Here is a 12,673-nt window from a genome sequence, read left to right as displayed (position 1 = left end):
TTCTGATTATTACTATTTTTTGAAGGGCGATTTTATTTACAGACACTTCATAACTCATTTTATTTATGGTTTCAGTTGTGTGTGGGTTTTTATTTCTATTTTATTTATTGTTTCCTGGTTGTTGTGTTTTCTTTTCAATATATTTTCCAGTTCCAGTGTAAAGTGTTCTATACAAAATCAAAGTTTGTTGGTCTTTTAGAGAACGAAATTGCTTTATTATGCCATGATATATTACTTCAAAATGGTCTTAAAGCAATATTATTATCATTTATCGCAATAACTTTTAGGGCAACAAAATTTGTTATCATGACAAGCCGATGGATACACATTGCCAAACAAAACACTCCCCCATCCCCACTAATTGTGCAGATGACACAATTAGATTATGCCAGTTTTTTTTTTTGCTTGAAGTGTTTAAATGCTTCAAAGAAAATGCGGTGCAGTTGAATTTTGTGATAATGGACTCGACGAAAAGCCCAAGGTTCATCTGCAGCGCTCGAGTGACCGCTAGGGGGCGCCCTTTCTGCGTCCTTTCAGCCTTCCTAGCTAAGCGCCGCCCTGCTCCCTCCCTCAGTTTCCCTGCTGACTCTGGGCTCACTGAAGACGCCCTTAGCAACAACATACAGCTCAGAATAAGATACTCTCGCCACGCTCAAGAGGGATTTAACAGCACTGACTTCGGCTGAAAGCTTTACGCGAAGAGGACTCTCCGCTTGTTTTCTGTTGCGGACATGGAGCTTATGCGCGGCTCTTGCTCGCCTGACCATTTGGCTAGCTTCCACTGAGGGAAGAGTGAAACAGCTCTGAGCTGTCCCAAAACAGGACGAATCTCTGGGGGGCTCAGCGAGTGGCAGCATCGCTGTTTGCTAACTACCGAGTCAGCTAACCGGGACGGGAATGGTGCTCTGGACCGACTCATTGTCTTGTCAGAGAAAGGCGAGGGGTACGAGGGCCAAGACACCCAGCTGTGATATTCGGACTCAAACTGTTTTCAACGGAGGGAGCGGCTTCGGTCCGGACGGGTGTTTTTGTGGCTGCTTTGAAAGCTAGCTGGGCTGGCTAGCTGCGGGTAACGACCCCCACTGCCTGTTGAAGTCTTTCCAGACTGCTGGCGAAGCTAATGTTAGCCAGAAGTATAAATACAGCAATCTGTGTTTTTAATAAAGCCGGGAATCACTGTCAAATCCAGAATAAAGAGAAGGAGTAAAAGCCCCCCAAAGAAAAAAAAAACTCGAATTTAAACTTAAACTAAAGCGGGGAGTGTTTTAAACACTAAAAAAGACTTTTAAAACTAAGTTTTAGATGCTATTAGCTGAGTTTGCTAGGTGAAAACGGTGTGGACCCTTTTCTTTTTTTTATCAGTTTTTTTTTCTCACTTTGGATGCTGGAATCACGTTTTCATAGCAAATATGATGATAATAAGCAGAAAACCAGAAGCCCCGATAGCAACAGGTAACCACAACAGCTCTTTCTGTCGTTTGCTTTTGTTTGTTTTTGAAAACGTTAATTTTGGTCGCTTCATGTACGAGTTTCCATCTTTTTTTGGGTTGTCAACGAAACATCCTGCACCAAAAGCGACTTTAATTATGAGCTTGGTTAGTTTTCCTTCTTTCAAATGTTTTTCTGTGTTGTCATCCGGGTTGTAAACATGCTTTGTGGCGCTTATCAATCTTAAGACCTCTGTGTACTGTTGAAAGTTAGTCCAGGAAGTACTGCGTTGTTTTTCCATCTGTCCAGTAAGCCCTTCTTCTGTTTATGGTCGTATTATTAGCTGTATTTGGAATTTGAACGGGTCATATACCACGATAGTTATTATTTTAGTGTGTTGACTGCAGGTTTATTGTTATGTGTACAGGAAATAGGCGGTTTATTCTGTCTGTAGAGACACTGTTCAGAGTTACCAGGAAGCAAAAAGTCTGACTTTACAACACTTACAGCCCCACTTGCACGTTTTATGATAAATGAACTCCTGTGTTTGTTTACTTGACCCCTGTCGCTACCTTTTGATTTCTTCGAATGCTTTACAGGCGTACTGATTTTAATTCTCCAGGTTTTTTAAAGTTAGATATGCACCAGTTGATGATTTAAAATTTTAAGACAAAGGCAAGAGGCAACTGGTTTGGTGTTTAAATCCAAATTTACTAGTATTTCTTTTCCTTTTGCATTTAAAATGACTAATGATGGCATTTATTACATCAATTCCTCTTGTATGAGTTCTTGTCCTTTGGGGGAAAAAAAAAATCAAGTTCTGGAAGTGATGGCATACATAATATCAGTTCTAGTTAGCACATATGGAGGTCCTAATTATGTTTTTAAAAATCTCAACCTAAGAAAGAAGTTTTCTTTTTATACTTATTCTAATTTCAAATTTTTCCTGTGTTTGATAGATTCAAACGCAGCAGAAAACATCTGGAAATCTGTATCAGTGTGAACAGGCCTTGAGATTTCCTAAAGGTTAATAGTAGTTCTCAGTCCAGCTTGGGCCATGACAGACAGGGCTTGAAGGCTCACAAGGATAAAATTGATTAAACGTCCTTGAGACGAGTGTGAACTGAGGTCCTGAGGCAGAGAGCTTGTTTTTTTTTTTTGACCTGAAAATGTTGAAATGACCAAAACTTCAGAAATATAAAATGGCAAAGTTAAATTAGTGGCACCTTCTGGTCAAGTTATGTTCTTGTTGCCTGAATAGCTAATGAGTACGCTCAGTTTAAATGGCGTTTTGGTTTTTATATACGTTCCTGTTTTTAAATGGCTTCCTGAACTCTTTTGCTTCTTGGTAAAGCGTCTTCACTCGGTAACAACTCGCACATCGAAGCATGTCATTAGGTCACCACGTAGCATTTTGGTATGTTGTGTTCACTGATTTCCAAAAGATAGAATTTTTCAGTTTCTGACCATCCAGTCAGCAATTTGGGCCGGTCAAGCTGAGAATTAGCTTGACCGACCCGATATCTTTGAGTTTCTGGAGCAACTCAAAGATATTTCCACTATTGAATGGATTTCTGGTTGGACAAAAAAAAAAACCAACAGTCTCTTTGCAAAGGCTTGTGTGGACGAGTAAGTCGGGTCTCCTGCAGAAGCTGCCGATTTCCTGCTGAGTAATTAGGAGTTTGCAGATGGCTAATGGAGCCCATGCTTGCCTAATATTGTGTGTGCGCGGCTTTAATGCGGCTGGTTGCTGTGCTGTGCAGGTTTAATGTGTTTGTATCCAAGCAGCAGGCCTAATCTGTTCAGAAGCCGGTCTGTTGACGGAGTTGCACGAGGGACGTGGGCCCTCTGACGCATCTGCTTATGGTTACAGCATTCTCAAGGCCCGGTCGGTTAGAAGATCAAACAGACCAAAACTGAAAGCCTTTGTCCGAGTTTGGGGTTGCAGTTTCAAATTTACACAGCTTTTCCTCTCGCCTTTCTTCTGCTGAACCAACGGCGAGTGTAGGAGCTTAGATGACTGTTGGCATAAGCAGTCGGCGGATGGTGGCTTGCCACTTTGGTAACTGCCTTCCCAAACGCTCTCCTCGCCGCCGTGTCCTCCCGCCTGTATGATCTCAGGTTACTCTAGGTGTCTGACTCGAGGCCACAGAGGTGAGCGCGAAACTCAGCACTTATTGAATGGCAAGCCCACGCATCCATCCATCCATCTATCTAGAACTCCCAAGCACACCTGGTGTGGGCCTTAAAAGATTTGGCCGAATGGGCAGATGGACAGATGGAAAGATGCTGTCGTCACTGAGGCATCTGTTACCCCCATTAGGCCAATAATACCACTTGCAGCGCTAGCGATCTGGGACCCTAAGCCCTATCTAAGCTGTTCAGGTCAGAGCCCTGGGCTCGGATACAATGTGTGGCACACAATAGATACAATGGTGTACCTGCTAATAATGGCCCTTTCACTGTAAACGTGGGCTGGGATCTTGTGGCAGGCAGTGTTCACTCCACAGGAGGAGGAGGGAGCCCTGCTGAGGTTAGCGGAAGGGATTTGTCAAGTCTTTTGTTTTAGTGATATAAGGTAGTTTTGTTTTTTGTTTTTTGTTTTTTTTGGAGCTGTCCAGATGATTTATGAGCTAATCAATGGGACTTTGCCTGGTTTTCTCTGTGTAAGATTATCACCTCTTATCACATCTTTATCCTTCGAGTGTTGCAGATGTTAAAGGACCCGCTGCTGTCGCACTGATTTGTTTGGTCACTTTTGTCCCCCGCAGCGCGCCATGGTGACGGCCTGTACGACTCCTACATGAGAACAGACCACATTCTGAAAGACGAAGCAGACGCAAACAGCCCTTCTGGACTGCCCCCGATGCCCAAGCACACAGTGAGTGGCGCACGGAAAAACACAAACACAAAGAGCTCGGAGCTAGTTAAAGCTCGTTTCCTGTGCCGAGGCTCTCTGTCTTGAGACATCCTGTTCCTCAGAGAGACGTCCCCTACAGTCTGCCCTGTTTCTGTTCGTCTTTGTGCGCCTCCTCCCTCTTTCCCCTGGTTTTTTTTTTTGTTTTTTTCCCCGTGTCGATTAGGGAAGCTTGTCTCCTGCCTTATCTCCAGTGTTTTTTAATGCGGACAGTTTTATGCCCCTCAATGAGGAAGCTGTGATCATGTGAGTAATATCGATTAGTTTCCTGGAGGCAAATGAAAACGATGAATGCGGAGCATCTCTGTGTCACGGTGAAACGTGCAGAGTGAGTGTCCCCCAGAGATCCAGCAGCAGTTATTTATTTTGTCATTTTAATAGTGCAGGGAAGACGGAGACACACTGTGTGCAGAGGAAAGCTATGCACGCCCCTTGAACTCCTTTGCAGTCTGTCGCAATATAGCAATGTGACAGAACAAACACAAAGTTGTATATTTGTGAAGTGCTTTTATATTTATCCCCCTTTACTCGCCACTGCAGTGGAAGCAGTAACTTTCAGAAGTTACACAATTGGTAAATGGAGGCAAGCAGTGTGTGTTTTCACATAGAACAGTTCAAGTGTGCAGCACAACTTAAAAACTACCAAGATATGACCGTCTACTTAAATTGACAGGTCAGGATATGGCAAAATTAATCAGAGAAGCAGCCTAGAAGCCTTTGGTAGCTCTGGAGGAGCTGCAGAGATCCACAGCTCAGGTAGGGGATTATGTTGACAGCACAACCATTGGACGTAAACTCAAATCTTGTCGGGATAGAACAGTGGCAAGGGAAAAGACATTATTTAAAGAAGGCCATAAAAAAGTCCTAAGAAACTTGCAGTTGTAATTTTACAAAAATGTCTTTATCGTGTTTATTCATTGAGCCTGAATGCGTGACTCTATAACACAAATCCCGATAAAATAAATTAAAGTCTGCAGGTTTAATGTGAGAGACTACCAGGGAGAAAACTAGTCTTACCAGAATCTGACTACTAGTTAAACTCCTCATCTGCTGGTGACTTTTGCGTGACTGAGGAAGCGGTTTCACTCTGATTTATTCCACAGGTTCTGCACGTATTCGTGCACACTATAGAATGCAATCTATCCGATTCTGTAAGACAACCTAAAACACATACCGTCTCTGTTCCCCTCTCCAAATGTCCCCGTCAGCAGAAAATGCATGCTCTGTTTTCCACATTCCAGCAAAAAAAAAAAAAAGGCTGGTTTGATACATTGTAAAGATTTATTGGACTTGAAAATGTGACCCACAAACCAAATCACCGATCAACATCCTCCCTCCCTCTCCCGTTATGCCCGCCGTCGGTGGGCTCGCTCAGAGGTTAGGCCTAGTTTTCTATTCTAGTCTGACTTTTCTTCTTCCTTTAGTGTTTTTTTTTTTTTTTTTTTTTTTTTTTGTGCAGCACTCGCAGAGGTACCGTCCTCTGCTCAGCATGACTGACAGGAGCTCGTCCCATTTCGAAAGCGCTTGGAGAAAAGCTCTGTCCACTGTTATAGTAATGGAAAATTATGGAATTTGATTTGATGGAAAATGCTGAACTTTCCCTGCTTTTGCAGACATTTAAAGGGTTTGTAAGCAGATTCTATTAGTTTAAGGGGGAAAAAATTGAACAAATTATTGCTGTAATTGGTGATAAGCATTAATTATTCCAAAAATACTTATGGCTTTTACAGACAAAATAAATGCATCACAAACCGATATAAACAAACTAGATTTTCCTGGGTGTTCCTAAGACTTTGAAGTCGAGTTGAGCGAGATGCCGAAGAAAGATATTGATTGATGTGTAAAACTCGCAACTAACAAAGTCTCATTTTTTTGGACTCTTTTAATTTCTTTGGCTTATCTGTTTGTTTAATCTCAAACATTTAAAATTAAACAAAAATATTCATAATTATGCAACACAAGACAGAGTAGCTTCACGTTTTCTTCCCGAATTAACAGAATGTTTTTGGAAAACGGTGGAAGTCTTGAAATGTGAATGTGGAAAAGTACTCTGTCATGAATGGAAAGCGTGGATCCGGTTTAAAGCCGACTGTGACCAAAGGTTGCTGTGTTTGTAGGTGCTACACAAGATGGAAACCTGCGTGTGCTCAGGCGCAAAATAAAAGCGCCCTTAGGTGTTTCTGACAGCTCAGCGATAAGCTCTTCTCCATCTGTCGGAGAGTACAGATTCGCACACAACTCGCATTACCCTCAATAATACCTGCGTTAGAAATCTGCTTCCTGTTTCCATTTTTGTCCGCGCTTCAAAACGATTTATGTTGTTTATAACACCCGCGGCCCGGTCAGCGGGTAATCCATTATACTGCGGCACGTGCATGAACCCTTGATTATTTTTTTTTTTTATACGAGCGTGCACGTGTTTCCCTGAGCATAAAAAAAAAAAGCAAAGGGGTCGCGATAGATGACATTCACTGTGACTGCAGAACAGCTGCGTGAGACACTGCTTCAGCAGAAAGGCTCGTAATAAGTTCAGGCTACATGGCGACATGTATGGAAACCAATCCTGCATACCTCGTCTATTTTCGGGGTCTCAAACTTACAACATAAACACTCTCCCGACTGAGTCCTCTTTCAAGGGAACATGTGCTTTTAAATCACAACTTCTCGTTTTGTTGTCTCTGTAAATTAGCTCGGCTTCGGTCATTTCAGCGTCGAGGAAAGACGGTTTCCTCCTCCCAAAACCACTTGGCGATTAGAAGAGGAGCTTTTCAAATGTGAAAGAAAAGTCAGCCCGACTCTTTTTTTTTTTTTTTTTTTTTTTTAACGGACTGCTTCTATAGTTTGGGAGCGTAATCTGACTTTAATGACTATTATTTCCTCTGCGCTCCATAATCTTGCGGAGGGTTTTTCCGCTGGTGAGAAAGAAGAAGGTCAGACAGCGTGGAAGAAGGAATTCCTGGCATTGCCAGAAGGAAACGCTTTACTGGAAAGGCTCGAGACCTTTTTTTAGACTTTATAGCCCTACTCTTCCTTTGAACAACCAGTGATATCTCACTTTACGAGTATGTAGTGTGATATTTTGATCTATCAGTAATCTTTATTGTTGTTGACAGCATCCTGTCTTTGTCGTAGCACAGAGACGGTCGACGCTGGAGGTCTTGGCCTAACAGAAACATTATGATTACCTCGAGGAGTTAAATACTGAACTTTATGAGCTACATGTGGCTGTAGTGCTTTGAGGTTGCTTGCTTACAGTGTTTGACTACATTTCATCTTTACACCCTCTTTGTGACATCTGCTAAAGGTTACAGCCAAAAACCTCCACGTGACTGACCAACAAAGTTGCATGTGGTTAAATTCATCCACCATCAAGCTTTCGACCCTACGTGAAATACAGGGCCACAAAAGTTACTTAATTGGCAAACGAAGGAGACTGAACACACTATGCCAGCATTGACAAATGGTGGTGGCAGCATCATGCTGTGAGGATACTTTTCTTCAGTATGGATAGAGGGAAGCTGCTCAGAATTGTCATGCAATTCATTATCTATAAATGCCTTATAGCGCTGTATTTTTTTTAATTTATCGTTGTCATGATAAGTTCCAGTAAATGACACTTAAAACTTTCAATGCCGTCCATGCCGCTGGGATTGTTGGTTTGTAATATTTTTGTTCAATAAAAACACCAATAAATGTCAATAAAGTTGAAAAAAAACCCCATTGAAATGCAGTTACGACTTGCAGTTCAACGATACAAATCACACTTCTTTATGTGGCTGGTGTCCTAAAAAGAAGCATGTTTCAAATGGGAACGTTTCTGAAGAGCAACATTTGAGTTTGTGGGGCAACCTTGTAAACACAGAGGTGGGTGTGGCTTAGCTCATTTGCATGGTTTTCCAGTGAGGTGTTGGAGTTTGTCACGTTGGAAAGTTTTCAGTCGGACTGGATCCAGATCCAGTCTTGCCAGTTTACCAGCTGCAAGCTGCAGAAAGGCTGCTTGGCTTTAAACACTCCACTCAGAAGTCGGTTGTTTATATTTCTGCTTTTCTTCATCAAAACCTGACCTAGTTCTGCTAAATGCTGAGCTCTCTGTTTTTATCTGCAGCAGTTATTCACATCTTTTTTCTTTTTTTGTCACAATAAATCGAATACTTCACCCTCTACTTATCACATAAATTATAATTCAACATTTAGGGTAAGATGTTTCATGTTATTTTGGTTCCTTTTGAAATTATAGAGAATCAGAGATGTTTGTTGTTGTTGTTTTTTTCCCCCCGGCCCTTTTGCATTTATTAACATGTATCTGTTTTTTTGCTTACAGGTTGTCGGTAACAAAGTCGTAATGAGGGATCAATTGAGCGTGCGAGGTGGCCAGCTGAAGGTCAAGTACCTGTATGAAGACTCAACCAATAACCGGAAAATCAACGCTATAACCACAGCTGTCATTCAGAACGCTGGGAGCACTGGCCAGACGCCCACCAAAACCACCGTCTCCACCCTGTCCAAGGATCACAGTGCGGACAGGTGAGGAAAACACACACCAGTTATCAAATGCGTCCTCAAAGGCGAGATAGAACTCGGCGTGTTTACCCTGCCGCCTTTATTTGCCTCAGCTCTGACTCCAGTAAGGGCTCCACTGAATCATCTGGATCACAAGGAGCTGGGAACGGCAGCAAACTCTGCAACACTCTCAGTCCCGAGCAGGCTCTGAGACTCTACCGGTCCCAGCTGACCACCCTGGAGCACACCGAGATCCAAGCATACCCGGATATCTACTTCGTGGGACCCAACGCGAGGAAAAGGCCTGTCGTTCCCGGCGGAAACAACAACTGCGGCTACGACGACGAGCAGGGCGGCTACATTCATGTCCCTCACGACCACCTGGCGTACCGCTACGAGTTCCTGAAGGTAACCTAAATGAACGTTTTTGGGTCCAAGACCCGCATACACTTGAATTTTGCTTTAAAATAAAACTGATGCTACAGCCAAAAAATTCCAAAGAAATCCCTGGAACTACCTTGATGAAAAAAAAAAAAAGAAACAGTAACTGGTGACACTAATCTTCAGATTAGCAGCATTCTTTCAGCATGAGTCACAGCTACAAAAACTTGATCTCGTCTCATGCTTGGATGACTCTGTACCTGTCAGACTAGACCACGCCCATTTCCACCTGGAGTTTCCCTGGTTTCATTACAAATAAGGCAAATGATGTCACTACTGATATGGTTGCACGTCAGAAAACGGCGCCGTTTGTTTCTTTTGGTGCTACAAACTGTGAACAACACAAGTTAGGGAACGGATAGAGAGCTAAAGAGTGCCTAGACCAGAGGTGGGGTGAAAACTACTTTGGCATATTTTTACTCAAGTAAACTGAAAAGTAGCCATCTAAGAAATTAATCAGTTAACAGTAGAAAAGAACCTGGTAAAAATGCTGAGTAACTCGTCAAACATCTGTCATTTAAAGTTTTTAAATTTCTGTGAAAATTTAGGTATTTTAAAGACCAAATTGACAACAATTCATATAAAAGACATAATTACAAAATAACAAAATTAATTTCTTTCAATAAAACACTAATTAAACCCCAGGTCTATTTTTGTGTCTGGTGATTTTTATTTTTATTTTTTATTTTTTGGTTAAAACAAGCTTGTTCTTCCTCCAGTGAAGTTACGCATAGTGAGTTGAGTTTCCAGATATTTTATTCAAGTAAAAGTAGCCATGCTTCATAATAAAGTTATTCAAGGAAAAGTCAAAAACTACAGTGTAGTAGAAATACTCCTAAAAGTCATTTTACTTATTTATTTTTCTCCAAAAGGTCACTCAAGTAAATGTAACGAATCACCACCCAACTCTGGCTTGGACCCGTTTCCAAGCTTCTTACTGATTTAGTTCGGTCATGAATCGATTTCCTCTTCCTCCTCAGATCATCGGTAAGGGTAGCTTTGGACAGGTGGCTAAAGTCTACGACCACAAGCTGCAGCAGCACCTGGCCCTCAAGATGGTGCGCAACGAGAAGCGCTTCCACCGGCAAGCGCAGGAGGAGATCCGCATCCTGGAGCACCTGCGCAAGCAGGACCGCAACGGCGCCATGAACGTGGTGCACATGCTGGAGAACTTTACCTTCCGCAACCACATCTGCATGACCTTCGAGCTGCTCAGCATGAACCTGTACGAGCTCATCAAGCGCAACAAGTTCCAAGGCTTCAGCCTGCCGCTGGTCAGGAAGTTTGCGCACTCCATCCTGCAGTGTCTCGAGGCGCTGTACCGGCACAGGATCATCCACTGCGACCTGAAACCTGAGAACATCCTGCTCAAGCAGCAGGGCCGCAGCGGCATCAAGGTAGCGCTCCTGACAACTTCACACTGATATGATTCTTGGTTATTATTCGTTCAGTCAGTCATTAAGTAATTTGTTAAGTACACTCCAAAACACGGCAACAATTTGAATAAGTTGTTGCAGACAGAAACACGGGGCTTATTCCTGTCCTACGCTATCTAATGCTTTCTTTCTTATCATCCATGAGTTCATCAGCCTATAATTTAATTCCTATTTTTATTTATTTTTAATTTTTTTACCTTGATTTTTTTGTTTCGTTTTTGTAAATTTATAAACATGTTGCAAATCATATTTGGATTCATGTAAGAAATTTTTGCAACCCAGCTGGCAGTAAACAAAATTTTTCTCTAAGCATCATTTGTATTATTTTATAATAAAACAAATCATAAAATTTCATGATAGCAGACTTCAACTTTAACATTCCTTAAAGTTGAAGTATGTAACATTTCTCAAAAGTTTTTTATATATTTGTTAAAACTGCCTCAATGTCATTACAGTTTGTTATGAAGCAGATCATCTGTGAAAAGATTGAACTCATTGAAATGCACCGTTCCGGCCAAAAAACCAAAAAATCAGAGCCAGGAGGAGTGTCTTAGTGCTGTCAATCAAGCATGTGTACACGCTGCTCAGGGTGCTTATTGCAGAGAAACAACTTACCGTTATCCACCGTCATCAGTGGCTCTGCTAACTAGCTTTAGCATTAGCAGCAGGCTCTGCTGTCAGGAAGAAGCTGTAGTGTAGCTTGGAGAAAGAGAAGAGGCGGGAGGAGGTGAGGAGCGGCGTGCATACATGCGCATGATTGACAGCGCTGAGACACTCCCCTGGTTCTGATTCACAGGTTATTTGTCTCATATTGTACTGTCACAACATGGTGACACTTTGAACAAATACGTAAAAACAAAAAAAAGTATTTGTATGCTGCAGACTTTTTACCGCTTTTCCCAACCTGATGCTGACTCCCACATTTTTTTGTTTTTCTCTCCCCCTCCCCCATCTGTTTCTGCTAGGTGATTGACTTTGGCTCCAGCTGCTTTGAGCACCAGCGGGTCTACACCTACATCCAGTCCCGCTTCTACCGGGCTCCGGAGGTGATCCTCGGCTCGCGCTACGGCCTTCCCATCGACATGTGGAGCTTCGGCTGCATCCTGGCCGAGCTGCTGACGGGCTACCCGCTGTTTCCCGGTGAGGACGAGGGTGACCAGCTGGCCTGCGTCATGGAGCTGCTCGGCATGCCCCCACAGAAGATCCTGGAGCAGGCCAAGAGAGCCAAGAACTTCATCAATTCCAAGGGTCAGCCTCGCTACTGCGGGGTCAGCACCCTGCCGACCGGCGCCACCGTGCTGACGGGGTCGCGCTCGCGCCGCGGCAAGATGAGGGGCCCGCCGGGCAGCAAGGATTGGAGCGTCGCGCTCAAAGGCTGCGAGGACCCCACCTTTACTGACTTCTTGAAGAAGTGTTTGGACTGGGACCCCTCTTCCCGCCTCACGCCTAGCCAGGCCCTCAGACACCCCTGGCTGTACCGCCGGCTTCCCAAGCCCCTCCCCGGGACGGAGAAGAGCCAAGGGGTGCCTGTGAAACGGCTCCCCGAGCACCACAGCACCTCCTTCCCCTCCATCATGACGAAGGGCGGACAGGGCCTGGGCACAACGGCTCCCAGCAACAAACTCAAGAGCAACATGATTGGAGATTCAGGGGAGACCATCCCTCTTCGCACAGTCCTACCTAAACTTGTCTCCTAATAAAAAAAACAAAAAAAACAGAGAGACTCCTCTGCTCGTTCCACCCACTCCTCAGGAGGAGTCCACACACGGAGGACGTGGTTTTAAAACTTGTTTGGTTGTTCTTCTATTTGTTTTTTTTTTTCTACTGAGGTGTCGACACCCCAGTTCCTGGTTTTAATATTAGCAAAACAAAGAAAGAGAAATTATGACGACAAACGAACAAAAAAAAAAAAAAAAAAATTTGGCACCAAACAAAAAAAAAAAAAAAAAAA

At 43.2% G+C, this 12,673-nt stretch overlaps 1 protein-coding gene across 3 annotated transcripts in view; it reads left to right on the top strand.

The window, feature by feature from the left end:
• The first annotated feature begins 558 nt into the window (after positions 1-558).
• dyrk3 (dual specificity tyrosine phosphorylation regulated kinase 3) overlaps positions 559-12,673 on the top strand; it is a 20,987-nt gene continuing 8,872 nt past the window's right edge. Inside the window, exons 1-6 of one of the 3 annotated variants that reach the window (XM_007561241.2) lie at positions 559-1,452; positions 4,200-4,309; positions 8,667-8,869; positions 8,959-9,253; positions 10,267-10,683; positions 11,688-12,641. In XM_007561241.2, the coding sequence (XP_007561303.1) occupies positions 1,410-1,452; positions 4,200-4,309; positions 8,667-8,869; positions 8,959-9,253; positions 10,267-10,683; positions 11,688-12,419 (1,800 nt within the window). In that variant the 5' untranslated portion in view covers positions 559-1,409 and the 3' untranslated portion in view covers positions 12,420-12,641. Of the gene's footprint in view, positions 1,453-1,480; positions 1,596-4,199; positions 4,310-8,666; positions 8,870-8,958; positions 9,254-10,266; positions 10,684-11,687; positions 12,642-12,673 lie in introns of those variants that run through there. The other 2 variants (XM_007561243.2, XM_016676026.1) reach the window with 2 other exon arrangements.

The sequence above is a fragment of the Poecilia formosa genome, unplaced genomic scaffold, assembly GCF_000485575.1.
Source record: "Poecilia formosa unplaced genomic scaffold, Poecilia_formosa-5.1.2 Scaffold124, whole genome shotgun sequence".
Lineage (NCBI taxonomy): Eukaryota > Metazoa > Chordata > Actinopteri > Cyprinodontiformes > Poeciliidae > Poecilia > Poecilia formosa.
Note: the sequence above shows the minus strand (reverse complement) of the source record. Positions and strands in the feature narration are given on the sequence as shown.